At 49.2% G+C, this 25,524-nt stretch overlaps 10 protein-coding genes across 10 annotated transcripts; 7 read left to right on the forward strand and 3 right to left on the reverse strand.

The window, feature by feature from the left end:
* Window positions 1–414: 414 nt before the first annotated feature.
* Window positions 415–798, forward strand: ASPBRDRAFT_89504 (uncharacterized protein; the record flags this gene model as incomplete). Its single annotated transcript, XM_067629520.1, has 1 exon — window positions 415–798. A coding segment is annotated over one exon (384 nt), but the record flags the coding sequence as incomplete, so codon positions are not given.
* A 690-nt stretch (window positions 799–1,488) lies between these two features.
* On the forward strand, window positions 1,489–2,811 carry ASPBRDRAFT_44599 (alpha/beta hydrolase). Its single transcript, XM_067625235.1, has 2 exons — window positions 1,489–1,784; window positions 1,846–2,811. Exons 1-2 carry the CDS (start codon window positions 1,598–1,600, stop codon window positions 2,667–2,669), a joined length of 1,011 nt encoding a protein of 336 aa, XP_067477685.1. The 5' UTR covers window positions 1,489–1,597; the 3' UTR covers window positions 2,670–2,811.
* ASPBRDRAFT_44600 (uncharacterized protein) lies at window positions 2,812–3,979 on the reverse strand. Its single transcript, XM_067625236.1, has 2 exons — window positions 3,361–3,979; window positions 2,812–3,291 (listed from the first exon to the last, which is right to left on the reverse strand). Exons 1-2 carry the CDS (start codon window positions 3,723–3,725, stop codon window positions 3,051–3,053), a joined length of 606 nt encoding a protein of 201 aa, XP_067477686.1. The 5' UTR covers window positions 3,726–3,979; the 3' UTR covers window positions 2,812–3,050.
* Window positions 3,980–4,272: 293 nt separating this feature from the next.
* ASPBRDRAFT_44601 (LLM class flavin-dependent oxidoreductase) lies at window positions 4,273–5,480 on the reverse strand. The gene has a single exon (XM_067625237.1). It carries the CDS (start codon window positions 5,453–5,455, stop codon window positions 4,355–4,357), a length of 1,101 nt encoding a protein of 366 aa, XP_067477687.1. The 5' UTR covers window positions 5,456–5,480; the 3' UTR covers window positions 4,273–4,354.
* Window positions 5,481–6,537: 1,057 nt separating this feature from the next.
* ASPBRDRAFT_197146 (uncharacterized protein) lies at window positions 6,538–7,258 on the forward strand (the record flags this gene model as incomplete). The annotated part of the gene is made up of 5 exons (XM_067621063.1): window positions 6,538–6,654; window positions 6,720–6,800; window positions 6,865–6,882; window positions 6,934–6,972; window positions 7,028–7,258. The coding sequence occupies 5 exons, from the start codon at window positions 6,538–6,540 to the stop codon at window positions 7,256–7,258; spliced, it is 486 nt and encodes a 161-aa protein (XP_067477688.1).
* Window positions 7,259–7,860: 602 nt separating this feature from the next.
* Window positions 7,861–9,627, reverse strand: ASPBRDRAFT_31336 (DUF4238 domain-containing protein; the record flags this gene model as incomplete). Its single annotated transcript, XM_067622888.1, has 2 exons — window positions 7,861–8,168; window positions 8,223–9,627. The coding sequence occupies 2 exons, from the start codon at window positions 9,625–9,627 to the stop codon at window positions 7,861–7,863; spliced, it is 1,713 nt and encodes a 570-aa protein (XP_067477689.1).
* Window positions 9,628–10,320: 693 nt separating this feature from the next.
* On the forward strand, window positions 10,321–11,900 carry ASPBRDRAFT_44603 (DSD1 family PLP-dependent enzyme). Its single transcript, XM_067625239.1, has one exon. It carries the CDS (start codon window positions 10,561–10,563, stop codon window positions 11,665–11,667), a length of 1,107 nt encoding a protein of 368 aa, XP_067477690.1. The 5' UTR covers window positions 10,321–10,560; the 3' UTR covers window positions 11,668–11,900.
* A 1,777-nt stretch (window positions 11,901–13,677) lies between these two features.
* ASPBRDRAFT_129378 (uncharacterized protein) lies at window positions 13,678–15,647 on the forward strand (the record flags this gene model as incomplete). Its single annotated transcript, XM_067618133.1, has 3 exons — window positions 13,678–13,849; window positions 13,906–14,058; window positions 14,116–15,647. The coding sequence occupies 3 exons, from the start codon at window positions 13,678–13,680 to the stop codon at window positions 15,645–15,647; spliced, it is 1,857 nt and encodes a 618-aa protein (XP_067477691.1).
* A 530-nt stretch (window positions 15,648–16,177) lies between these two features.
* Window positions 16,178–17,406, forward strand: ASPBRDRAFT_44609 (urate oxidase). Its single transcript, XM_067625240.1, has 3 exons — window positions 16,178–16,349; window positions 16,414–17,060; window positions 17,125–17,406. Exons 1-3 carry the CDS (start codon window positions 16,213–16,215, stop codon window positions 17,259–17,261), a joined length of 921 nt encoding a protein of 306 aa, XP_067477692.1. The 5' UTR covers window positions 16,178–16,212; the 3' UTR covers window positions 17,262–17,406.
* A 1,270-nt stretch (window positions 17,407–18,676) lies between these two features.
* On the forward strand, window positions 18,677–20,844 carry ASPBRDRAFT_155263 (uncharacterized protein). Its single transcript, XM_067619387.1, has 4 exons — window positions 18,677–19,082; window positions 19,141–19,189; window positions 19,248–20,200; window positions 20,271–20,844. The coding sequence occupies exons 1-4, from the start codon at window positions 18,766–18,768 to the stop codon at window positions 20,587–20,589; spliced, it is 1,638 nt and encodes a 545-aa protein (XP_067477693.1). The 5' UTR covers window positions 18,677–18,765; the 3' UTR covers window positions 20,590–20,844.
* The last annotated feature ends 4,680 nt before the right edge of the window (window positions 20,845–25,524 follow it).

Genomic DNA, 25,524 nt, shown 5'->3' on the forward strand with positions numbered 1-25,524 from the left:
TACCCGAGAGTTGCACAGTCCATCATGCAGCACCGTTATTCTTTTTGTGCTGCAGTCAAGCCTTACGCTCGGAACATGTCGGAGTCAATCTGGTAGATAGTCCAGAAATGCCCAAGACACTGCACATTCGCAGGAAACAATATGATATAAATACGGGCTTCTCTCCTACCAAAATCCAACATCATCATCATCATCATCCACCACAGACAGCAAAGCAGCAAAGAAGCCATTCGGACAACCCCAGGGACCATCAAAATCCTTCCAAACAAAATGAAGACCCAAATCCTCGCTGTTCTGAGCGTTCTCTTCGCTCTCGGTTCCGCCGTACCCACCCGGTCCAACGTAAGTTAATCCCACCCCAGCAAACAAGATCACCTCTACTAACCCCCCCAGAATACCCAAGACGTGAACGGCATCATCAACAACATCCCCCAGGCCCCCAATGGCGTCCTCTTCCTCGGCAACGACGGCGTTCTTCGCTCCGTCGACGCCTCCAACCGCGTCGTCTCCTACCAGCAACTGAGCCCGCAGCAAATCAGCCAGTATATCCAGAACCTGCCCCAGCGGGATGCAGCGCGTCTCCAGCGCGTGTTCCAGGGCGTTGACGGCCGCGACGTCACCGACCTCGACCAGCTGCTCACCCCCGATGATGACCAGCTACCTTCCCGGGTGGCGACCAGCACCGCGTCCCAGGCTCTGCCCACGGGCACTGGATTGTCCGGCCAGGACATGTGCAGAACTGTCGACTGCACCTCGCAGAATGTCTGTCGCCAGAGTGGATGCAATAGCTGTCTTCAGGCGTACCAGATGTCTACTGGCTACTGCCATTAGCTGGAGTTGAATGTTGAGACCGTGTGGCGGGAGTGACGAGTGACTGTGTTGTTGCCCACGGGTCTTTGATTTGGTCCTGTTTCGCTTGTTTGTCTGTTTGTTTTGAAGTTGTTATGCGGGCTTGTTGTGCCTCTTGTCACTTGTGTCTGGGTTGGTGCTGATACCCGGATGTGGCAGGCAGGTCCCGCGAAAATTGTCTTTTGGTTCCTTTGTATCTAGTCTGTCCTTAATTAGCTTATTGAAACAGGATGCTCGTAAAACTGAAGCTGGTGCAGAGTACACAGTAAGAAGCTGAGTCGTAGTTTGACCTGATGCGATAGTTAATAAATGTCACTCAATTGCAGGAGTACTTAGCAGCGACATCGCAGTGAATAGTTGACAATTTCACACCGCTTTAGTGTGCTGCATTCCCTCCAGCAACCCATAAATAACAACACTCATTCATAGTATCCAAAATCCAACTCTATTCGCGATAGACTCTGTGCCGAAGTAGTGCCGAATCTCGGCTTGCCGGCATAGCGGGGGCGCCGGCTATAACATCACCCGGATCAGCGTCATATTTGAGGACTCAACCTCCATTGCTGCCTGATCTTGAATATTAATTAAACGTCGTTGCTGCACTCTCATAAATCAATTCCCATAATTGCCATCAGAGCAATCATATCTACCGGTAATTTTTGTTTGACTTCACTCAGTTACCGCACCGCTAACACCCGGCCATCAAGCTTCAACGCCGAACATCTTAACCCGGCATCAACCAGCAATCATGCCACCACATCTCCCTGAAGGAGGCAAGACCCTCGTCTACTTCACCGTTGACGGCCACGACGTCAAACTCGACTACTACCTCCCACCCAACGCGAGCGGAAACCTCCCCGCCATCATCTACTACCACGGCGGGGGCATGACCGCCGGCTCCCGACGGGGCTTCGGATTCCCGCACTGGTTGTACAGTATGCATCCATCCATCAAAGACGGTTTTCAACCAAACAGACCCATCTAATCAAACACCAGACCACTGCCAACAAAACAACTACATCTTCATCTCGGCCGACTACCGCCTCTGCCACCCCACCACCGCACTGGACCAAATCGAAGACGCCAAAGCCCTATTCCGCTTCCTAGCAAGCGACGAATTCCAAAACTCTCTTCCCCAAAACACCACCCTCGACACCACCCGCATCGCCGTCACCGGCTTCTCCGCAGGCGCATACTCCGCCCGCGCCGCCTGCATCTACGCCACCCCCAAACCCGCCGTTCTACTTACCGGCTACGGCAGTGCCGGGGACTGGCTTCTCGATCACTGGACGACAGGCCGTCCACCGACCTCCATTGCCAGCATGGTGAATCTAGACGAGGTCCCCAAGTTACTCGCCGATAAGACGGTAGTCAGCGACGACATGCCGGAAGACGGAAAAGGAATGATGACGAACCGGTTCGCATTGACAGTTCGATGGGAATTGGACGGGACGTTTCTGGATGGGTGTCTGGGACGCCCCGGGCTTGGTGCGCAGTTGAATCAGTTGAAGTATGCGCAGCGGGCGGCGGCGATTCCGGAGGATTTGAAGCCGGCGTTTTTGCAGTTGCATGTGACGCGGGAGCATCCACCGGCGGTGTTTGTGCATGGCACGGCGGATGATGTGGTTCCTGATCAGGAGAGTGTGAATCATTATGAGCAGTTGAAGAGGTTAGGCGTGAAGACGGAGTTGTTGCTTGTGGAAGGGGGACAGCATGGTTTGATGGATTTTAGTCAGGGGTTTCCGCCGAAGCCGGCGAAGGGGTCGGTGGAGGCGTATAATAGGGGGTTGGAGTTTGTTGATGAGGTTTTTGGGCGGTAGAGATGGTAGAAGATTGTAAACATGTTATTTAACTTCCAACATAGAGTGTATGTGGGGATCATGCAGGAAGCGGTGGAGAAGCCGTAAGCTTGCTGTAATATCAGCCTTATGCATCTGGATAGCCCCTCATGCAGTCTCCAATCAATGATACAAATATGGATACTTTATGAATCAGTCTCAACCACAGCTCATGTTCAATCGCCTCATAGTATAGACCTCAAGTATAGACATGCAAACCAAAAGAACTATATACCAAACCCTTCTTCATAATACCCCCTATACACTATCAACCATCCATATCGCATTCTCCAGATCATCCACACACACACACACCTAAATAGGGTATCACCACCAATCAATTCACACCATTAACATCACCCCCTACTCCCTCCCCCTCAAGCGATAATTCTCCTCCTTCAACCGCTCAATCTCCCGCTCATACTCCTCCAACGAATCCGCATTCGCAGACTCCAACTCCTCAATAATCTTAAACACACGCCACAACCGCAGCACCACCACCAAGGAGCCCAATTCCTCCACTAATCCCCGCATCGCCACATCAATCGCGAACGCGACAATAATGACTGCTGAATCGAAGATGTGGAACTTGGAAGAGAAGTACCTGCATGATCTTAGCTAGCTTTCTTGAAAAACAGTTTCCCCATATGGAAAGGAGATAAAGAAGGCATACCCCATCCCAAAACTCCCCACCGCAACCAGCAACTCCAGCATAAACGCACACGAAAACACCAATCCCGTAATACTCAGCGCTTCCTGCGCATCTCCCCATCCGGCAGGGACATGCTTGTACTTCTTCTCGAGTTCGCAGACGTGAATTTCAATGAGGAAATCAGCAATCACACACGCCACGTCTACAGACACCAAGAAGAGGACCAGGTAGTGGCCGAATTTCGAGGAGAGAAAGTTGCGGGCCGATCGGCGGGAGCGTGCGAGGAGGGGTTCTTCTGCATTCTGGTTTTCGTCGGGGAGGTAGATTTCTCCTGGGGGCAGGGGTTGGGATTCGGTGGGTAGGAGGGGGGAGGTATCGGATCTCATCTTTCTCTTATGGGTTATATGTCTTGGCGAGGGTATGAGGGTGTTTTGGTGGTGGTGAGGTTGGAGGGATAAGAAGATGTGATGGATGTTTTGATGGGGAGGTGATGGGTGGAGCGATCGGGTGGTCCGGGTAGTAACTAACTTCGTGGTTGATGAACTATCTACGATCGCGTGGTTGCATGTTATTTGCTGGGAAGTGACTGGGGGAAAGCTTATCGTGTTCAACGATGCAGCATCGTGCAGTGCTTGGCGGCGCTTTGAGGTGGTGAGGTTCGTGTCTGGGGTGTAGGAGAGGTGTTTCTCTCATGTTAGTGATTAATATTTCCCTTCTTCTATCCCTTGGGAATACCATAAAAATTGTGGTAGATCAACTTGTCTAGGCAAATATATTCTTTCTTACTCTAAAGTTATATGCTTACACCTGTTTAGTCTTTACTTTCTTGCTTTCTTTTTCTTCCGCTTTTCTCACCGTAGTCATCTACCAGTTGATGCCTTGGTGCCTTATCTACCAATAGTTCTTCTACTAACCCGGTGGAAACAAATTCTTGACAACATAAGTGATTTATCGACTTTATCTGACAATCACTATCTAGATTATTCAGTCTATCTAGTGCAGCTTATACATCCCCTCAATTTCCATTCTTCCTCTGCTCCAACTCTCCCCGCACCTTCGGCAGCACATAGCGTCCATAATCAATCGCATCATTGAGATTATCATACCCACGAATCGAAATCAAATCCGCACCCAGATCGACATAATCCAAAATCGAATCCGAAATCGTCTGCGGCGACCCCACCAAAGCCGTAGATGCTCCACGCGCATTCGTCGCCGTGACGGTGGGATACCACAGCGCGCGGTCCTGGACCTCCCCACGCGCCGCGATATCCAACAGTCGCTGGGACCCGACATTCTGCGGCGCCGGAGCATTAGGCGGCGCCTTGCCTTGTCCATTGGCACGGTGCTCCTTCAACTTATCGAGCGTCTGGTACGCCTTCGCCCACGCCAACTCATCCGTCTCGGCAATGATAGGCCGGAACGTCACCCAGATACGGGGCCGGTCGTTGGGTGCACGACCGGCGCGTTCGGCCTCCGCGTAAATCCGATCAATCTGCTCCTTGGTCTCCTTGAGTGGCTCGCCCCAGAGGCCGAAGATGTCGGCTAGGGAGCCGCCGACGCGGTAGGCTTCGTCGGAGGAGCCACCCACGGAGACGGGAATGGTCCCGTTGGGGTTGGCGGGACGGACGCGGTTGCTGAATTGCTTGAAGGTGTAGTATTCGCTTTCCCAGTCGAAGGGTTCGTCGGACTCCCAGGCTCGGCGGAGGATGCGGATGTAATCTTCGAGTCGGCCGTAGCGTTGGGATTTGGTCAGGAAGTCGCCTTCTTTGGCTTGCTCGGCGTCGCTGCCGCCGGCGATGAGGTGGACGACGGCGCGTCCGCGACTGAGCTGGTCGAGAGTGGCGAGGGCTTTGGCGGCGACGGTGGGGTAGAGGGTGTTGGGGCGGAGGGCGATGATGATCTTGAGGTTCTTGGTCACGGCCGCGATGGTGGCGCCGATGGTGAAGGGGTCAAAGTAAGACGAGTCATAGGGGACCAGAGTGTAGTTGAAGCCATAGTCGTCTAGGGAGCGTGCGTAGCGCACGAGGTAGTCGGGGTCAATGGTGGCATTGGGGATAGGCGCGACCTCGGTAGAGGCGTTGGGGAAGGTTAGGCTGATGAATTCTGTAGGCATGATGAAGATGTCTAGTCTATGCAAATGATATGGCTGTACTGGTCAGGATGGGCATCGCATTTATAATCATCGGAGGGGCTGTACTTCTTGCGCTGAACCCCGCATGCGATGCGCTGCGGTGCTCTGAGATGACGCGAGACACTAGGGGATCACGCCTTACATGGCCGATAACGGTCGGCAGTTTCACCCATCCGAGTGGACAGATGAGGTTGTTGAAGTCGTCATACTGGGATGGCATTATGCAACTCAGGAGATAGTGACAGCATTTGTCAGGCTGTCGGAGTTGACGTGCTGTAAGGGATCGGATCGGGCCCGGGGCTATCGGCGTGCGCATACTTCTTGTATAGTTGAGGCCACAACCAATGGTTTGTAACCCACATCACTAAGTGTTATTGGCTGGTTTTATCTGATTTCGGATACACCGGACAGTATCACGTATCTTACTAATTAGGAGACGCTCGCTTAAAGAGCTTCGATGCAGACAATACTCACGATTTCGATCATCAGTAGGACTGTATAGGAAGTTGACCATCACGAAGCTATCATGAGAGCTATCTGAGGGAAATCTGAGGGAAACCTGAATTTCCTTAGTGTCTATTTATGGCTTCTAGCTTGACTCGGACTTGCAGACCTTATTCGCTCCAGTCTCCATGGTCTACGTGGATAACCAAGTTGCATCAGCTATCAAACTCACTTCATCCATCTCAAGCCAAGAATAAATTCAACGGCGTTTATAACTATGGTACATTGTGATGTGATAGCAGTGACCGTATTTACCAGATTAGCTACAATGCTTTCAACACCGATCACGAAGCAAACAAAAATACTATACCCCATTCATTACGCGACGCGTAAAAGCGAACCGTTCGATGCAACTGAATGCAAACACAATAAAATGAGCCTCTTCATAGTTTGGAGAGTTTGCTCTGCTCAGGTTGTCCTTCTGCCTTGATCTCGTCTTCCGATGAACAATCAAGTCTCTTAACTGTCGCGGTTCCTCTCTGACAGAACGAGTTTCTTCACAATTCTCCGTTTCCTTTTTTCTTCTCTACTTCAGATAAAGAACCTAGACAACAGATATCATGCAAGCTGAGTACCCAGCTGGGGCCCTCGTCTTCCCTGGAGGCAATGGTGATGGTCGCGGGGGTGGCGGTGATGGTGACGGCCGTGGTGGACGTCGTGGCCGGAGAGCCAGAAGAGTATGTGATTGACTATCAGTCGATGAAATTGAAGTATGCCAGATGTTGATGGATATACTGAGAAGCGACGGCAAAGATGCAACTTCTGCGGTACTTCGGGACACCGCACGTCCCGGTGCAATTTTTACTACGGTCTTGTGGAGCTGGTATGATTTACCCGAAATACCTCTTAACAGATATACGTGGATCAAGCTAACTCGCTTCTTATAGGGGCGCATGAGTCAGCAGGTTAGCTACATTGGAAAGACTATAATGCGTGGGATTGACGTGTATGATTAGGCCACACGCAGGAACAGACATCGGGGACGTCAGAGACGCGTTAGTTCTGTCCTGATACATTAGGTGGCATCATACTAATTAATATCTCTATCAGCAGCAACAGCACCATCAGCAGCAGCAGCAACAATGGCAGCAGCACCAGCAACAACAACAGCCACAGCAATACCAGCAGCCACAGCAGTACCAACAGCCGGAACAACAGTACGAGCAACAGCAACCGCACCAACAACACCAACAGCAGGAGCACGAGCAGGTGCAGGCGCAACAGGAGCAGCACAATCAGCAACAACATGAGCAACAACAGTACAACCAGCCGAGACAATAGATTGGGTCTATGGAACGTCTTCTCCGCTCACCAGTCATGGTGCTACTTACCTGCACTCACGGATCTTTATTTCACTTCTTCTGCTGGACCCTCGATACCATACATTGCTTGAATTTGCATCCGATGACGTGGACCACAGTTGTTAGGACTTGACCAATAAAGAAGCCTACATTCATTGAAGTTGGAGGAAGAGAACAGTGATGGTGGGCCAGACAAAAACACACTCATAGAGAATTAGCGGCGAATACACCACATTGCTGAAAATATTCGGCGAGTTGGCTTGCTCAGTACTACAATACAATTAAATTTCATGATGTCCTCGAATCGGAAGTTAAGCACACTTAGACATACGGAACACAGTGTAGGCCATGTTGACACTATGTATGGCCTAACTATGCTCCGTCTGGGGTCATCGAGGAAGGTCACGACCGTGAAATCCAGGAGGAGGCAGGTAGTGAGCAGTAATTGGCTGTAGAACTAAGATAGGAGATGGCATGGATAGTGCTTATAGGGACCGAAATAGGCTCAGGAGTATGGATGTGCATTAACCGGAATTGGAAAACGCATACATAAAACATGATGCAGAATCATTTCCCAGATACCTATCTAGTACCTCTGGTTGCTGTAGTTGGTCCCCAAAAATTATCTTCAGGACCTTCAAGGTCCAGCTTTGGTATAGGATCTAGATTATCACCAACATCACACTTACTCATATTCCGAGCAATCTTCCAGAAAAGCCACTGTCTTTCATTCGGAAACATCCCGAAGAAGATATCTCTTTGATAACGAGCAACTCTTTTGCCTCCCTCCGTGAGCTTGGACTGGAAAATAGCGCGATCAACTTTCGTTCGAAGCACCATTAGGAGGCTCGCCTGGTTCACGTCGTACCAGAATGTCTGATGTGTTGCTTCTATTCTACAGCGTCAGTTACAGGCTTTATGATCAGTAGTCCCGATCAACTTACTTGGTTTCAGCAGACAATACACCAGGGGTAGACATCCCGGCTTCTGGCTCTCCAGCAGCTGCACGCCAACAAGCAACCCTACGTTCATTGCCATATGTACGCGGATCCTTGCCGCCGAGAGGTTGAATGGGTGGATCCGGCATTCGGTTGAGCCACCCATATCCACGAGGATTTTACGCAGCGCGTCGAAATACAAACGACGTTTGTTATTCGGCACGTTCAGGACCTGTTTCATCCCGGGGTCAGTTTCGCGAAAATATCTCTCGAGACTAGCCCGGAGTGACACCGGCGAGTGATAGACGATCGAACCGGTCGGGTACGCCTCCTCGAGGAAGAGATTGTTGATCGTGGCGACATGGGCGGAGGATAGCCGAAAGCATTGAAAGTGAAACTGGTCATTTTGGTGAAATGCTGCTGAGGAGTCGATGACCGAGTGGTGGTAGCTCGTCTCGCAGGGCCGAATGGGTAGATCTACCAGCATCGACCCTGCCATCTCCGGGTGATGATGGGCAGCGCGCTGTGCCTCTAAAAGCTCGGCACGAAGACCTTGAGCAATCCCCTCATCTCCGGGAAAAGGCAGTAAGAAGCTCCGCAGGATGATGATGAGTCGCGGTGCGATGGGTGCAAAGTTGTGGAACTCCGTATACAGGCTCATCTCCGGGTTCCCGCTTAGTAGATTCACAGTAGTCGAACACGGACCCTCAAAGATACCAAATGCATTCTCGGTCAGAAGGAACTCCTCCGCGGGAGTTTCCGGTTCACAAAATGCCATGAAGCTATGCAAGAGGTGATGCTCGAACATGGCAGCATCGTCTGGGTATATTTGATGGCGAAGCGTCTCTCGCCACTTCTTCCCAGCATCCAACTCCACGTCTAACATATGTCGGAGGTTATCGAACCACACGTCGCGCGGCTTTGTAAATCCCTTGTTATGCATGTACAGTAGCATTCGCGCCCGATCGTCCGCTTCGTAGCTCTGGGCGTCATCATGGTTGTAACGGTCAAACATGCCCCCATTCCGATATTTCATCAGGAACAGAAACTTGCGCAGGGTATCAACTTCGATCCGTTTCAGCGAAAGGGTCGAGCCTCCGGCAAATGCTTTGCAAGCTTTGTTGATAATCTTGCTCGCTTTTCCCTCGAGCGTCGCAAGCTTGTCTTCCAGGTGGTATGGGTTCTCGCTGAAACCGGGGTCGCGGTACATGTCCACGAGGGCGAACTCGGTCGACACTGGACGCTGGGTGAGTACTGGGATATGAAGGTCGATCTTGTTTACTAGGAAATCGCGCTGGGATGAAGCTCGGCTGTGGGAAGTGGCTGGACGCGCTGGAGGCTGTTGCTCCGGGGCGAACTTGCGTAAGATGAACCGCGGGATGAAATGGTGTTTCTGGGAGTGCTTTGCCATGATTGCCATACGTCGAACCAAGTATACTCAAGATCTTAAGTGGGTGGTGGAATGTCGAGGGACGTAGGAAAGTCTACAGGGGAATTCTAGCCCATTTTATCTCTCTACGCTGTCAGCCTTGTCTAGCTGTGACAGAAATGACAGGGTCAGAGTCACGATTGAGTGCAGCCTTGTTACAATTAAGCGCCGTCAGTGAAACACAGATCCTGGTTACCTTAGCGCCATGGCTAGGGAAGCATTTAGTCTGTGCCATATCGTCCTCTTGATTCATTGCAAGGATCATTGCAAAGTACTTCTGCCCAACCTTGCCTCCGATAGCTATTGGTGTCATCTCTGGCGACACGGACGTTGAGGGGGAGCCTACGAACTGGAAGGTCTAGCAGTGGTCTGGATATCCTGGGGAAGTTGCAGCCGATAATGGGAAATCAATAGAGTGAAAAGTAGAATCTACGCTATCGACGAACTTGTTGTTTTATGACAGCTTTGACAGGCGTGAGTAAGACTTGGTGAAGTCGGTCAGTCGAGATGTGAGGGGGTTGTGCTGCTCCCGAAATGAGAAATGATCGTCTTCGTGCGGGGAAGGATCCCTCCGCATATTCCTCCCTCTTACTTCCACCACGTCTTTATTAATAGCTGTTTTCAGAGATTCAAAAAGAGGATCAATTGATACTGTATAGATATGGTACTCATATCATTAAGCAAGACTTGGAATGTAGTGATGGTGGAAGAGCCTCGAGAGTGATAGTCTGCTTATCGCTCGGATCTCGGCCTATCTCCATCTGCAAGGCGCACGGCCTTGCATCCCACGCCAAGGAGAGCCACCATCCCCTCTTATAAACCTACAGATTCCCATGTCTCTTCACACACATACTAGTTAACTCTTCACTCACCCCTCCACGACTCATCACCGCTGCTCACCTCCCATTCGCAATCATGTATACCCCCCGAATCGGCGACCGGCTCTCGAGCCTCGACACCCCCTCAATGATCGTCGACCTCGACCTGATGGAATCCAACATCCAGAAACTCTTCTCCACGCTCCTCCCCACCGGCTTGAACATCCGCCCGCACCTCAAAACTACCAAGTGCGCCGCCCTCGCCAAGAAGCTCGCCGCCGCGGGCGCCAAAGGCTGCTGCGTCGCCAAGGTATCCGAAGCCGAGGCCATCACCGCCGCCGGGTTCGACGACATCCTCATTACCTGCGAGATTATCGGCGCGCCCAAGGTCCAGCGACTGGTGGAACTGGTCAAGAAACATCCGGGCAGGTTGCGCATCGTGGTGGATAGTAAAGTCGGGGCGACGGCGATCGATGAGGCGTTGCAGCAGGCGGGGATTACCACGCCGTTGGCGGTGCTGATTGATCTGGATGTCGGGCTGCACCGGACGGGTGTGGCGGATGTGCAGGAGGCACTGGAGCTGGCGGAGCATCTGGCTGAGCTGAAGCATCTAAAGTTGATTGGGGTGCAGGGGTATGAGGGACATGTGCAGCATATGCATAGTTGGGAGGAGAGACGGCGGGAGTGTTTGGCGTCGATGAAGATCTTGACGGAGACGGCGGAGGCGCTGCGCAAGGCAGGGTTTCAGATTGATGTGGTCACCGGGGGTGGGACGGGGACGGTGGAGTTTTGTGCGTCAGTGCCGGGGGTGACGGAGCTGCAGCCAGGGTCTTTCATTTTCATGGATACGGATTATCGGAATGCCATTGGAAGGGGGTATTCGAACAGTCTGACGATCTTGTCGACGGTGGTGAGTCGCCAGGGGAAGAGGCAGGTGACGATTGATGCCGGGTTGAAGTCGTTGACGACGGATAGCGGGTTGGCGGAATGTAAGGATTCCAGGTATACCCATCAGAATCTGGGCGATGAGCATGGGGCGCTGAGTTGGGAGGAGGGGACGCCGGATTTAAAGGTTGGGGATCGAGTGGAGATGGTTCCCAGTCATATTGATCCGACGATCAATTTGCATGACTTTTATTATGCGCATCGCGGCGGTGTTATTGAGGAGATCTGGTCGGTGGATGCGAGAGGGAAGGTTCAATAGATGCTTTTCTAAGATAGACTATTCTTAAGAAAAATATCAGGAGTACTGCATCTATGAGGTCTGTCGCTATATCTCACCTTTATATGACAGAGTACACTCGGGTTATAATTCAGATGTGGGTGTCCATTGTGCTGAGAGAACAAGCTTTCCTCCAGTGTTGATCTGTTGTGAAGCCTTTGCGAAGAGTTTGTTTTGTAATAAGTTAATCTCTTGTCTTCGAGTGCTGCGAAGGTACCGGATGCTAGCAGATTCCTAGGACGCCAAAATGTCCTCTTGGTTGAAGCATATATTAGATACACTTATCATCGTCCAACAAGATGAGCTAGACATGGTCTACTGACATACATCAGGACAATTCCTTGATTTCTGGGGTTAATTATGACTGGAAGATGTCATTATTGTTTCTAAGTCATTGCCTTGAATCGCTGTGGGTCTTACTTCCTTTTGGTGGTGGCAATAGCATCCACTCCTTTCAGCCCCCAACGGTAAGTGGATTTACTAACCACAACGTGAACAATTACCAATGTTATCTCTTCCTAGTAACTATCTCTCTTATCAACATTGCCAGTCTCTGCAACCAAGGGCATTTGATCTGGACCATAGGGGTACTAACTCTTTCCATTCTCAGTCATCCACCCCGATGCAAGTATCCTGCTGATGTGCCACTCCTAGGCAGCGGCCGTTTCGATATTTCGTAAAATGACGGAGATGGCCGATAGCTCGCTGCTCGTCACAATGGTAGGATCTTAGCAGTCTTCATTCACCACTGATCTTCATGTTGGATTTTGCGGAGAAGCCAATTAAGACCCTGAATAGGCCTGCGGAGGACTCTCCCACTTCCCGCCTCCCGTCTTCGGCTGTGTAGATCCTTCCTCCTCTGACTCCCCTCGGGGGACTTTGTCAACGTCGATCAGGGCGTCTTCTTCAGACACACGGGGACCGCCGACCGCCGATAGCCTCCGATTATGCAGTAGAGTGCTTGATCATGCTTGGTTATCCGATTCTTCACGGAAGGAGTGCGGGGTGGACCAGAGCACAGTCAGATGTCAGATCCGCGATCCACTGCTTCCGCTGTGGATCACGCCGAAACGGCCAGGGCATGCATCCATTAGAGCCTAGACGCGGGTCAGTGGAAGCTTCGAGGCTGAGTTCACGATGGGGCTAAGTCGAGACTCTTCTTCATTAGATGTTGTACTCCGTATGTACTCCGTACTTTGGGGTACACTTTGCGTCCAGGGACCGAATGCTTCCAGCCAGCCCTTCGGAGATTCTTCAAAAGGTGCAGACATTCACCCTCCACGTTCTGCTTATTCTGCATGACTGCCGACGGAAGGATTCGATCGTCGGGCCTGGCCCCGAGATTGGCCTAGTAGGGTTACATTGTGTGTCTAGCTCCATATAATTCAGCGGCTGAAGACTAACAGTGCGGCCCCCAATCGATTCCTTCGCATCCTTCAGTCTTCCTGTGATGACTCCCCTTCAATCATCTCCAACGCTCGATGGGTGCATTGAGCAACGAGTGGCCATGAAATCTTGTCGCATATGTTCGCTATTCCCAGAACGTTGGTCTCCAATATCCGTCAGCATAGTAGGATACGAATGGGCATCATTCTTCACAGCTGAGCGGCTCAACAACCATGCTAAAGGATTATGCGCACGGTCATGTTTGAAAATCGGGGGTTTTCAGCTTAACAGCTCGACCAAAGCCTGATTCTGGATTCGTTGAGTATCAATCACATCCTGCATTAGCGTGTACGCAATTCAGTGAGAAGATTCGGTTTTTGCGGAGGGATGACTGAAGAGAGTGCAATTATTGTAGTGGTAACGGTGCCGTCGACGTCTTTTCGAAATGACTCCTCAAGGTGCATCTTGAGGCTACGAATGGGGCCAAATATCACTCCGGTAGAGGTATAAAGAGGATCGAAATCCACGGCATGTATCCCTTCAACAGGCCACAAGTCTCATCAACATCACTTACACTCAGAAACCTCGTTCCAGATACCAGTCACCATGACTATCTCAGCGTATCAAGTCGGCGCCTTCAAATCGCGGAGAACAGATGTTCTCATTGTAGGCGCTGGTCCTGCTGGATGCATGGCTGCGGCAACTTTGCAAAGATATGGCATTGACTTTTGCATAATTGACAAAAGGCCCACGAGAACCCAAACTGGACATGCTAGCGGTGCGTCTATGCGGTGCCATTTCGTTGATGTAACAAATAGCTGATTGTTTGCAAAGCCTTCCAGCCGAGAACCCAAGAGATATTGCAGACGATGAACCTGCTTCATGATCTCGACAAGAGAGGACATCGTCTCACAGAAACTTCCTTCTGGGTGCGTGATAGCACAGGCACGTTAGTCAGCAACTTCACTGGCGCTGAGGTGGTCCATGGTGAGTTTATAGCCTGAAAAGAAGATCTGTGTCATCCAAATCAGCTGACTTTGAAAGCCACACCCTACCAGTACCTGTTCAACACCGACCAAGGTATGACAGAAGATGTATTTGAACAGTATCTCAATAGCAAGGGCCAAAGGGTGCAGCGGTTCATGGAATTGGTTCATTATGAACACAGCCCAGAGCCCGAGTGGCCACTCACAGCATATATCAAGAATAATGCCAGCGGGGCCATTGAAACTTGGCAGACGAAGTACATCTTGGGTACTGATGGTGCACGAAGCGCTACACGTCGAGCTACCGGTGTGCAATCTTCCTCGCAGGGCGGTGAAGACGTCTGGGCTGTGGCAGACGTCTATGTCGATACCAACTTTCCCGATTATAGAAGACGTTGCGCTATCCGAACCCCGGATGGTGGCTGTATGTTGATTCCGCGCAAAGATGAGGGGCTCCGGATCTTCCTTCAAGTGGATGAGAAAAGTCAAGAGCACCTTGATGCAAATGGAGCTTCTGCACAAGATGCCCTCACTGGAAACAGCGCTTTCAAACTCACCCAGACTGTTCAGTCGCACATCAGCAAAGTCATTCATCCGTACAGAATGGACATCACTGACATAGTTTGGATTAGTCAGTACCGTGTTGCTCAGCGAGTTGTTCATAACTTCAGTGATCCCACCAAGCGAGTCTTCCTCCTTGGAGATGCATGCCATACTCATAGCCCCAAGGCAGGGCAAGGCATGAACGTCAGCATTTCAGATGCATACAACCTCACATGGAAGCTGGCACTTGTCATGAAAGGTGTGGCAAAGGCGTCTCTGCTCGAGACGTACGAACAAGAGAGACTCTGGGTTGCGCAACAGCTGATTGAATTTGATGCTTTGTTTGCCCGTCAATTCGGGCAGAAAGATAAGCTTGACAGTCAGAATCTCCGCGAAACGTGGGAAATAGGACATGGCTTTACAAGCGGTTTAGGGTATGAGTACCCTCCAAACTTGCTTGTTAACCGTGATGTCCGCACTCCGATCAACCCTAAAGCAGTGGAACCGCTCACCCCGGGCAAACGCCTTCTACCGATCGACCTGATCCGGCACATCGACGGCAATCATGTCCGTATGCTGGACATTATGCCATCCAACGGCCGATTCCATTTGTTCATATTCGCCGGCAACCTTCTGTCTGCACCGGCCCTTCAAAAGCTCGGTGATGCCTTGGATTCGCCCCAGTCTCCAATGAGTCTCTTCAACCTTTTGCCATTGGAGCTCATGGAGCGGTTCCGTCATGAGGACATCACAAATGATTCAATCCCCTTCACCAACGAGGCATATGTTCTTGACATCTTCTTGATTCATTCGCAGAATCATCTGGATATTCATCTGGGAGATGTCCCTGTTCCGTTCTCTACTAAATGGCCCATGAACGTATACTCTGACTTTGGTGGTGCAGCACAGAGTCAGCTGGGCGTTCCGGATGACTCTGGCGCCTTAGCGCTGGTGAGACCGGATGGCTATATTGGCCTTGTCACCGGCTTGGATAACGTTGACGATGTGACGTCCTATTTCGATGGCTTCATGCATAGGCGCATTTAGTGAGTATCAGGTCTCCGAGGGAGACAAAAGTGTTGAGAGTAGCCTGGGATGACCGCCAAGTAACTTGCAGCTGGAGTACAATATTCGAGTTTTTGTCGCTGCCAGATTGTATTCATGAGTCTCCAGGCTTTCTGTGTGTAGCTAGACTGCTCACCGTTGCACTCATGGACTGGGACTTCTGTCTGAAGTCAAACAAATAAAAGAAGTTGCTGCATTTACCCCATATATACAATAATAAAACTGCAAGCTCTCTTTATGACAGCTATTCTCTTCCCTCGATAAACGGGGTCTATAATGTATCTCTAATATGCCACATCAAGTTGTACTGTTATCAGCACCCCTGTATATCCCCTTATCCGAGGCATCCTTGCATCTTCTGCAGCGAAGAGATAGCGGCACCATCCGTGAGTTCAGGCCTCCCCGGACGTCGGAGGTGCCCGAACGCAGCATCGACAGGAGGCAGAGGGAGGGTATATCAAGAGATGTAACAGTGTCCCTCAAACAAATCCATCCACTAACACATTCACTGTCCTTGAGCCATTTTTATCAAAACCAAACCTCCAATATGTACAACCTATCCGACGCACAATACGGCAAAGACAACGTCCGCCTATACAAAGTCCACCGTGACACAACCACAGGTGTACAAACCGTATACGAACTGACCGTCTGCGTCTTGCTAGAAGGAGATATTGAATCCTCGTAAGACAAAATGCACCTCTCAATACCCAATATCCCTAATAATGATAATAATAATGGAATAAAGATACACCAAAGAAGACAACAGCGTGCTCGTCACCACCGACGCCATCAAAAACACCTGCTACATCATCGCCAAACACCACCCCGTACACCCACCCGAACTATACGGCTCTATCCTAGGCACCCACTTCATCACGCAATACAGCCACATCCACACCGCGCACATCGACATCACCTGCCATGTCTGGGAACGGATGACCATCAACAACAACCCCCATCCGCATTCCTTCTTCCAGGACGGGAGCGTCAAGCGAAAGATCCGCGTGGATATCTCCAAAGGCACAGGCATCAACATCACCTCAGCGATCCTCGGCCTCAGCGTGCTGAAAAGCACCAAATCCGAATTCTGGGGCTACATTAAAGACGAGTACACGACGTTACCTGAGACCTGGGACCGGATTCTGAGCAGTGATGTGGATATCAAGTGGCGGTGGAAGCATTTTCAAGATGTAGGGGAAGTGGAAGCGAATGCTTCGCATTTCAGTGGAGCGTTTGCGAGTGCGAGAGATGCGTCGTTTAAGGCGTTCGCGGAGGATAATAGTATGAGTGCGCAGGCGACGCTGTATAAGATGGCGGAGAAGTTTCTGGATTGTGTGCCGTTGGCGCAGGCGGTGGAGTATTCGTGGCCGAATAAGCATTATGTGGAGATAGGTACGTTTCCCATGGATCTTGACGGATTAGTTGTGATGAGCTGACTGTTGTTCGATGTTGGTAGATCTGAGCTGGCACAAGGGCATTCGCAATACCGATAAAGATGCTGAGGTGTATTTGCCCCAGTCGGCACCGAATGGCCTTATTAAGGGGACTTTGACTCGTTCTACGCTTGATAAGAGCAGGTCTGCGAAGCTTTGATAGCTTGGGGGTGTTGAGCAGGGACTTAAGTGGGGGTCGTTTTTATGTATTTATGAGGAATCTACGAGCCCATGCTGGGAACTCTGGTCTTATGTCTTTGGATAGGTCGATGGTCTAGGACCCTCATTCAGAGTATACATAAAGGAAACTGATATTTAGGTTATTACGGCTGTACCTAGCAGAGTAGTGTACTAATCTCCTCGAATAGAATATATCCCTTTAGCTGACTCAGGTTGGACTTGGTTAATCTCCAATGATACCACAGCGCCGAATGCATTTAGCCTGAATTTGCTGTACCAGCTATAATTGGATGCTGTTGGTAGGAAGGGTTGTCTGAGAGGGAAGTATGACTTCCGGCACGTTGCTGTTGACTTTTCGTCGCCACTCGTGGCTGGCTTTCTGGAACAGTTCTAACTTTGAGTCTCGTGTGGCAGACATGAGGTGCAGTTGAATTCTCTCCGGCACAGTCAATGATTTATAGAATTGGCTGGCGAGATGAGAAGCGGGTCCAGGACTGGGGGCAGTTTATCAGTGGCCACTGGGCAACACACACTTTACCCAGCTTGTCAAAGCCTATTCGGCGAATTACTATATCGGGGAGTCGGTGAGGTTTTAGACTATTGCGATTGGTAACCCCAGTTCTGGGGCCAGGACAAAGGCCTCCACTTGGGAGCATAGCTAGCTAAGACATCAATTTTGAGTCATCTTTTCTCGAGTACTCTAAGTGTATTACCTTGGACTAGATGAATAATGACGTCTTATCTGGAAATCCTGTTGGCATGATTGCTCACATGTTCTCGTCAAGGAATCTTAGCACAGCATAGTCATATATCAGCCTTTTATACATCGTCAGCCATCACGATGGCCTTTCCGGGGGAGGTGGGTCTGGCCCGGCAATGGGGACTAGGGCAACGGGTTAATCAGCCGAGGATCTTCCGCGGAAAGTTGTGCCCGGCAGTCTAACTCGGTAGTTGCATGGCCACTTAAAAAACCATTTGGCTTGTTTGAATAATCCCTTTGGATGGTGGTATGGAACGTACATAGGAAGAATCAAAGAAGATAGGCTCGAGGAACTGCAAGTTCAAAGTAGGCCCTGGCTTTACAAATGAATAGGGTCGACAGTCGTCAAAAAGGCTGTCAAAGCCTTGCCTGCCCCTATACTGCGAACCAGGATCTGTGCATAATGGAAACATAGAAGAGACAGATAACATAACCCCACAACCCCATAAGCCCTGAAAGCCGGAGAATTACCCCGCACAGATCAGCAGAAAGAAAGAAGTAACTGGTTGCAAAGTCTCATCAGGCAGCAAAAATCCCCTTTCCGTCCCTGAATCATAAGTATATTGCATTCAAGTACCAAGACATTGAAGGATTGAGCTAGTAATAGCGATCGTCAATGGCCTAAGAGTATAAGTAATCCTCGTATTCCCATCCTAGCTCTTGTTCTTTCACAGTGCTCAACTATTAAGGAAATTGGTGTAGAACACGGTAGCATACACCTACTATGCCGTCTGCTCGTTTTCTTTTCTCTCTTGCGCTGGGGAGCTCTTTTGCCCTCCCAGCGGCCTGCCAACTGTCATGCACCAAAGAGTCATTCTCAACGTACTTGACATCACACCCAGAATATAACGCAAGTGTCGAGCAGGTCTATCACATTGCAAAGGGCGAAACTTTCGAGGTCCCAGCTAGTGATATCGCATACCCGCAGTCACCGACAGATTTGCCGGAACTCTGCGCTGTTCAGATCAAAGTGATCTCCAGTCCCACTTCGGCTTATTCATTTGGGTTGTTTTTGCCAGTGGAGTGGAATAATAGATTCTTGTACGCTTTTTACCCAGGAATCTTGGATGACTGTCATACTCACCGGTCATGAAAACAGGGCCGTCGGTAATGGTGGTTTTGCTGGAGGAATTAACTGGGTGGACGTGGTTTGTTGCCAATTTGCTCTACAACAACAGATGGAAAATTGCCACTAATATCTAGCAGGGTGTTGGCGCACGATATGGCTTTGCCTCTATGTCTACGGATACTGGTCACAATAGCACCTCCTCAGACGGAAGCTGGGCATATCATGCTCCTGAAAAAGTGATCGACTGGGGCTACCGAGCAATGCATGGCTCCGTCGTGCTTTCGAAACAGGTGATCGAGACATACTACGCTCAGAAGCTGAAATACAACTATTACAGCGGGTGTTCGACGGGTGGTCGTCAAGGTCTACGGTCAGTGGAACTGTATCCAGAGGACTTTGACGGTGTCATTGCTGGTTCACCCGCTTGGTGGACGGCGCATTTGCAGACTTGGACCGTCAAGGCCGGCACATACAATGCGAACCCCAGCAGTCAAATCCCTGAGAGTATGTTCACGGTTATCGGGGACGAAATCATCAAGCAGTGCGATCCACAGGATGGGCTTCGTGATAAGGTTGTGTCAGCGCCTCAACAATGCAACCTGAATCTCGAGACTTTGCTCTGTCGGCAAGCTCAACAGGAAGATTGTTTGAGTCCAGCACAGCTCGATACGCTACGCCTGATCTACAGTGACTACGTCGATGTGAATCAAACTTTCGTCTTTCCCCATCTTCTTCCCGGAAGTGAGTCCCAGTGGGAAGTCCTCATTAATAACGGCACTGCGAATCCGCTTGGCCCAGATTATGTACGGTATTTCCTAGGTCTTGGGAAACAGTGGATGCAAGAGCAGTTCGATTATCGCATAGTTCAGCTTGCGGACCGGCTCAATCCCGGCAACGCGACTGCGAGCGATTTTGATATTTCACCTTTCCAGAAAAATGGCGGCAAGCTGCTCATGTACCACGGCATGGCTGATGGGCTCATCCCGACAGATAGCAGCTTATATTACTACAACCAAGTGACCAATGCTGTCGCACCGAAAGGAATTGACCTGGATAGTTTCTATCGGTTTTTCTATGTTCCTGGCATGCAGTCAGTTACCCCTGATGATATTTTCTCAACCAAGAGCAAGGCATTCAGAATATGCTAACAGATATTTCAGGCATTGCGTAGGCACACCTGATAATATGCACGCACCATGGTACTTTGCTGGCCCCAACCAGGGTCCAACATTATCGTCCAGTCTGCACAGTGTTCCTGGCTTTTCTGATGCAAAGCATGATATTCTGCTGGCGTTAATGGATTGGGTGGAGAAGGGAACTGCACCAGAAAACATCATTGCCACGACCTGGGATAATGACACCACCCAGGAGCAGGTCTACCGTCAACGGCCTTTGTGCTTTTACCCACAAAAGGCCGTTTATACAGGCAAAGGAGACCCGAATGAAGCACAGAACTGGGAATGCCAGGCATTGTACTGAGTGCGAAGGTCAAATATACGTAGGCAGAGAATCGTTGCTCTGTCAACCGGTTTTATAGAACTATCAGTCAGGCTAGAAGGCCTATCAATCAGGGAAAGAGACAATGACCTATAGATCCTAACTACCAAGTTCAGCAGCTCCAGCATAGCCAGACTGAATCTTGTCAAGATGAATTCAGATATAGTGTCTGTGCAGCTCTTTTAACCCATCAGGGTGTATTTTCTTCTTCCCAATGATTCCTGTTACGTAGCAACTCAATATTATAGAGAGCGTAATTGCCACACTCGTGAGAATCCTCACCTCCAGGGGATTCTTCTCCTCCACGAGATCCTTCACCACCGAGATACCCCAAGGTCATATAATTAGCCTCAAGCGTTGAATATGAAGTTGTATAATATTGCATTGAATAAGATGTCTTCGGGTGGCCCGGTCTGCCATGCATTAGGTTAGGTGTTGTTTTCATGTGATAGAGATCTGGCATCCTCAGAATTGGGTAACTCAGTTAGTTGACCATGCTACGTTTAAATATGACTAGTTATCTAGTTACGTTGTGCAGGGCGTTGGTGCCTGAGGTTATACTGAGCCAAGAAAAGCACCTGACAACCGATGTTGGTGGTGTTTGGACAGCAAAATCACTACTCAAGTCCAAGGCAACATTAAAGTCAGCCTTGCTGTTGATTTGGTCAATCCAAAATTTGAAAATTCAACGGTAAGTGTAGGTACCAAAAGACCGCGATTGCAGACAGATCAAGATACATCAATAACATATCTAAGCTTACTTGAGAGTCAATAGTTGGTGGGGACCACCAGCAAAACTCTTCTAATATATGGTTTTTCACTTTTTAAGCTATTCAGTTCTTATATCAATTAATAACTTTGTGTCTTTATCCCAATGTAAGATTCCTTTGATCCTGCATCATGCGAGGTGTGGCGAAGTAGTCCGCCAATACACCCTACGTATCCCAGTAGTATGTGGAGTATTTGCCCGCATCGTAGATACTACTCCGTCTTTGGTGAGTGCGTATGGATCTTTGCAAACTCTCGCTTTCTAGTAATCAACCTTACAATGAAAACCGTGAGTATTTTTCTAGTATTAAGAATACATTGCAGTGAGGCAGCGTCAAGACAAGAAGCAAGTGCCATCAAGCAGTGTGGCACTTGTAGCACGCGCGTATCCGCGAACGGAATCAGAATACAGAAGTCACCCTAGCAGTACTAATGCCGTGGGTATACAGACGAGCCAGTTACTATTGCACAGAATGCTTTGATGTTTACCATTGGCCGGATGCTGTAACCGGTGAATGCTACCAGGACAAAGAAAAATCAGAGCAGTGGGTTTTGACGACGGTCTGCTAACCAGGGCTCGTCCAGAGGGACCTGGAATGATTCGGTGCCTGAAAAGTCTTCTCGCTAGCTCTACAAAGTAGTAATCGCAGTGGAGAGGAATTTGGAGCGACAATGCTATGTTACCACATGCAGAATATGCTGCTGAGTGTAAAAACCATGTTTTCTGGGTAGGAATAGATCAAAACGGCAATTAGAATGTTGGTTAGCTCCAACGATTCATATCTGGTTTATCCCATGGTCGAGTAGTCATGTCATTACGTATAGGAAGGGGAATGAAGCAACAGGGGTCTAAATGCTCAGAGTATGATGGCTCAGAACCAAAGGAATTGCCATTTTACACCTCCCTGTTAGTACTATCTTATCCCGTGATTCTACTTCAGGTAAGCGCATAAATTACCTTGATCATCGCAAAGTGGAATGACAGTCGTCGCAAGTACCAGGTATGCCCCGAGATTCTGTGACCAGCTTCTTCGAGGGGGTACTTGGATGATTCGAATGCGATGAAATGGCAAGTCCTGCATATTTTGGGTCATGCTATCAGGCGATAAAGGAGAATATGGATGATCGTAAGAACCTTGGGGTTCGCTACAATCTATTCGGCCAATTTGTGAACAGGAATGTGTACTCGGGCTTTTGCGAATAATGTTGGGCAACGTCCTGGTTACCGACGGATGCGTAACCTACAGCTACGTAGCTTACTAACGTAGACCATAATGACGGAGCACATAAAACTTCGTCCAATGTTTCCACCGATCAGACATCATCGTCCTCGCGCTGCTGACATTACCAGCACCGTCCACCCTGGCCCCCGAGCAAGGGAGGTATATGATAGCAAATGGGTGACTAGCCCCTTGAAACCGATCTTTCTCTCAGCTGCAGCTATGGGGACCCAGTCCTGTTACATCGAACCTGCTTGGCAGCTTCCTGCCTTGCTTAGCCACTTGCCACCGAGGGCAGGAATTCCATATACGTGTAATAAAACGACGGTTCATGAATACCATACATGTAACTTTCAACGATCGAAAAATACCACGGTATTCGGATCGGTAACCGAATGGCATTTGGCGATGATAAAAGTCCAAACCTTATCGTCGAGGCGACAGGCGGGGCCCCAACTCCCCCCAAGAACCCCCTTGCGTTGCCAGATACGCAACTAGGTAAGTGATGGACAAGTCATATCGATTAGAATTTGACCTAACCACTGCTTACTTGCCGCTCATTCCGATCTCGTGCCTGGCATGATGGCACCCTTGGCTTTTTTTTATTCTTGGTGGTTTGAGGGGGTTGGGGCAATACCTGCCCTGAGGAGGGTCTTTGGGCTCTGTTATCTTTGCAATGGACACAGCAACGCTTTTTTGTTGATGCCCCTGTTTGTTAGCTAAGAATTTTTTTGATATTTTTTCCATGTTATTTTATTCTATTTTTTCATGTTCATGTTTAATTTTTGGGAAGGGGAGGGGTGTTGCTTGGAGTCAGATCTCCGACAACCGGTCTGGTCCAGAGAGTCAATACGGCATGGTTGTAGATACTGCACTAGACATACTAGAATATGGTTGAGTATATCACAATAATAATCGATAACATCTGAGATTAGTACCTGATGGCTAGAATACACCGCTTTAGTTGAGTAAGCCTGACCAGTGCCGTAGCATCTGTTACTTGTTATCACAGTATGATGGCCTTCATATTCATTCCACTCCTTTCTGCAATTTTTCGACAGCTTCAAATTGTAGTTTTGTATTAGATGCTCGCTATGATCAAGTAGTATCAGGTAGAAGCTATCATCACGTAGTTGCTGCTACAATTGACCTATTCTGTCCGATGATTGAAGATGAGATGGCGGGAAAACTGCTAGTAATATGCTTGCGGAAATATATAATATATAAATATATATATCCACCTTCTTTTCGGTTCACAACATCATACTACCTCAGCAATAAAGTAAGCTGGGTTCGCAAGTTTATACACAAAACTACTAAAACAGGTGAAATATTTGTATAATAATAGACATGTATCGCCTCAAGAGTATCGTCTAAGAGAGAATTGTCAATCCTTCAGTCAAGCAATAACAAGCAAATGGACTACGTGATACTATGAGTATCTAGCTTACAAAAAGTGTGTTATATGATATTGCTAATTGATGCCGACTAAAGTTCACAAGTACATTATGGTAATTATATGGTCGATTTATGATGTTACTAGTAAGCGATGGAGGTATTGTAAAGCTCTCTAGGCAAGAATATAATTATAAAAGGCTTTGTAATTATCATGATTGCTATCTGTCTATCTGCTCGAACTGCCATACATATCCAACAATACGAGCAACAAGATTCACTCTTTTCTTTGTGAATAGGTCCCTAATAACACAGAAAGCTCAGCATCATGAGCTTCCCTGTGCTACAGTTACCGTAGGTATTACCCAGCCCCGGCATCATCTTCTCCTACAACCCGGCCACAAAGTCACAATGAAGTATACCCGTCTGCTAGACGCAAAACATGTATACTTCGCCGTGGCTTCGTGGATGAGACGAAGAGAAGCGACGAGGTAGTGGAGCTGGAAACCAAACTACAACTCGCAGCCAAGCGAAGCTCTGGAGAAGAGAAGAAGAGAAATGAGAGAAGTCAAGGGTGCTCTACTTATATATCTGTCATACTGCTTACTCACCTACTCTATTGTGCCGTCTTGGTACACTGGTAGGGTCCAGGACTTCGCATTCCTTGCCCGCTTTCAGACGGTTGCCCGTATTCGTGGAGTAGCCTAACGCATGATGGAACTTAGCTTTTGCTTCCAAGGGGTACTCGCTGAAGGCTCCAAGGTAAATGGGAATGCTGAGTGCAGTTCTTAGACAGGTTTTTAGGGATATTCCCATGTCTAATCTCATCCAGGGCAGGTAGATTATTGGCGTGCTAAGGGCCATGGAAGAAGAATTGGTGTACATTCAGTGTCTCTGGTGGAGACACCCAGAAATCTTAGTATAGCCTAGAATATTTTAACGTCTAACCTTAGCGAAGGGGCAATCCGGTTACTGTCCAATCCCTGTATAGGAGTGCGAGGACCAAGTTTCTGAGGCTAGTTTACGAAGAATCACTGGAACGATGGCTGAGACCCGACAATGAAGGGATATTGATTGGTAGTGCCTCATAACCCTGAAAGGCATGATACTAGGCTCAGTAAAACTGTTCCCTCACTAGTATCTACGGTTCGAATCAAAGGATTACCATAGGTTGAACCACATTAGCCTTGCCAGTAATAAGCTTCTTTACTGAACGCAAAAGAGCTCATGCAAGCATGCCAGGCGCATGGATGCCCTGCGGGTAGTAGAACTGCAAGGTACCACTCTAGCCATCTTCGCTTCCCCACAGCCGGGCTAGTAAAAGTGGGCGAAGTGTTGACACAGGGTATCCTGCCAACTATCAAGGCACGCTGTCAAGATCCACCTACTACACTGGTATGATACAGGGGATGCAATCAGAGAGTCATGGACTGGTTACATTGATACCCCTCGATCCACAGTGTGCAAGGAATCTTCCTAACCTTCCACCAGCCAAGTATGAATCTCACCTGTTTCCGTCTAGGCACACGCGTAC

Source organism: Aspergillus brasiliensis, assembly GCF_001889945.1.
Source record: "Aspergillus brasiliensis CBS 101740 unplaced genomic scaffold ASPBRscaffold_8, whole genome shotgun sequence".
Lineage (NCBI taxonomy): Eukaryota > Fungi > Ascomycota > Eurotiomycetes > Eurotiales > Aspergillaceae > Aspergillus > Aspergillus brasiliensis.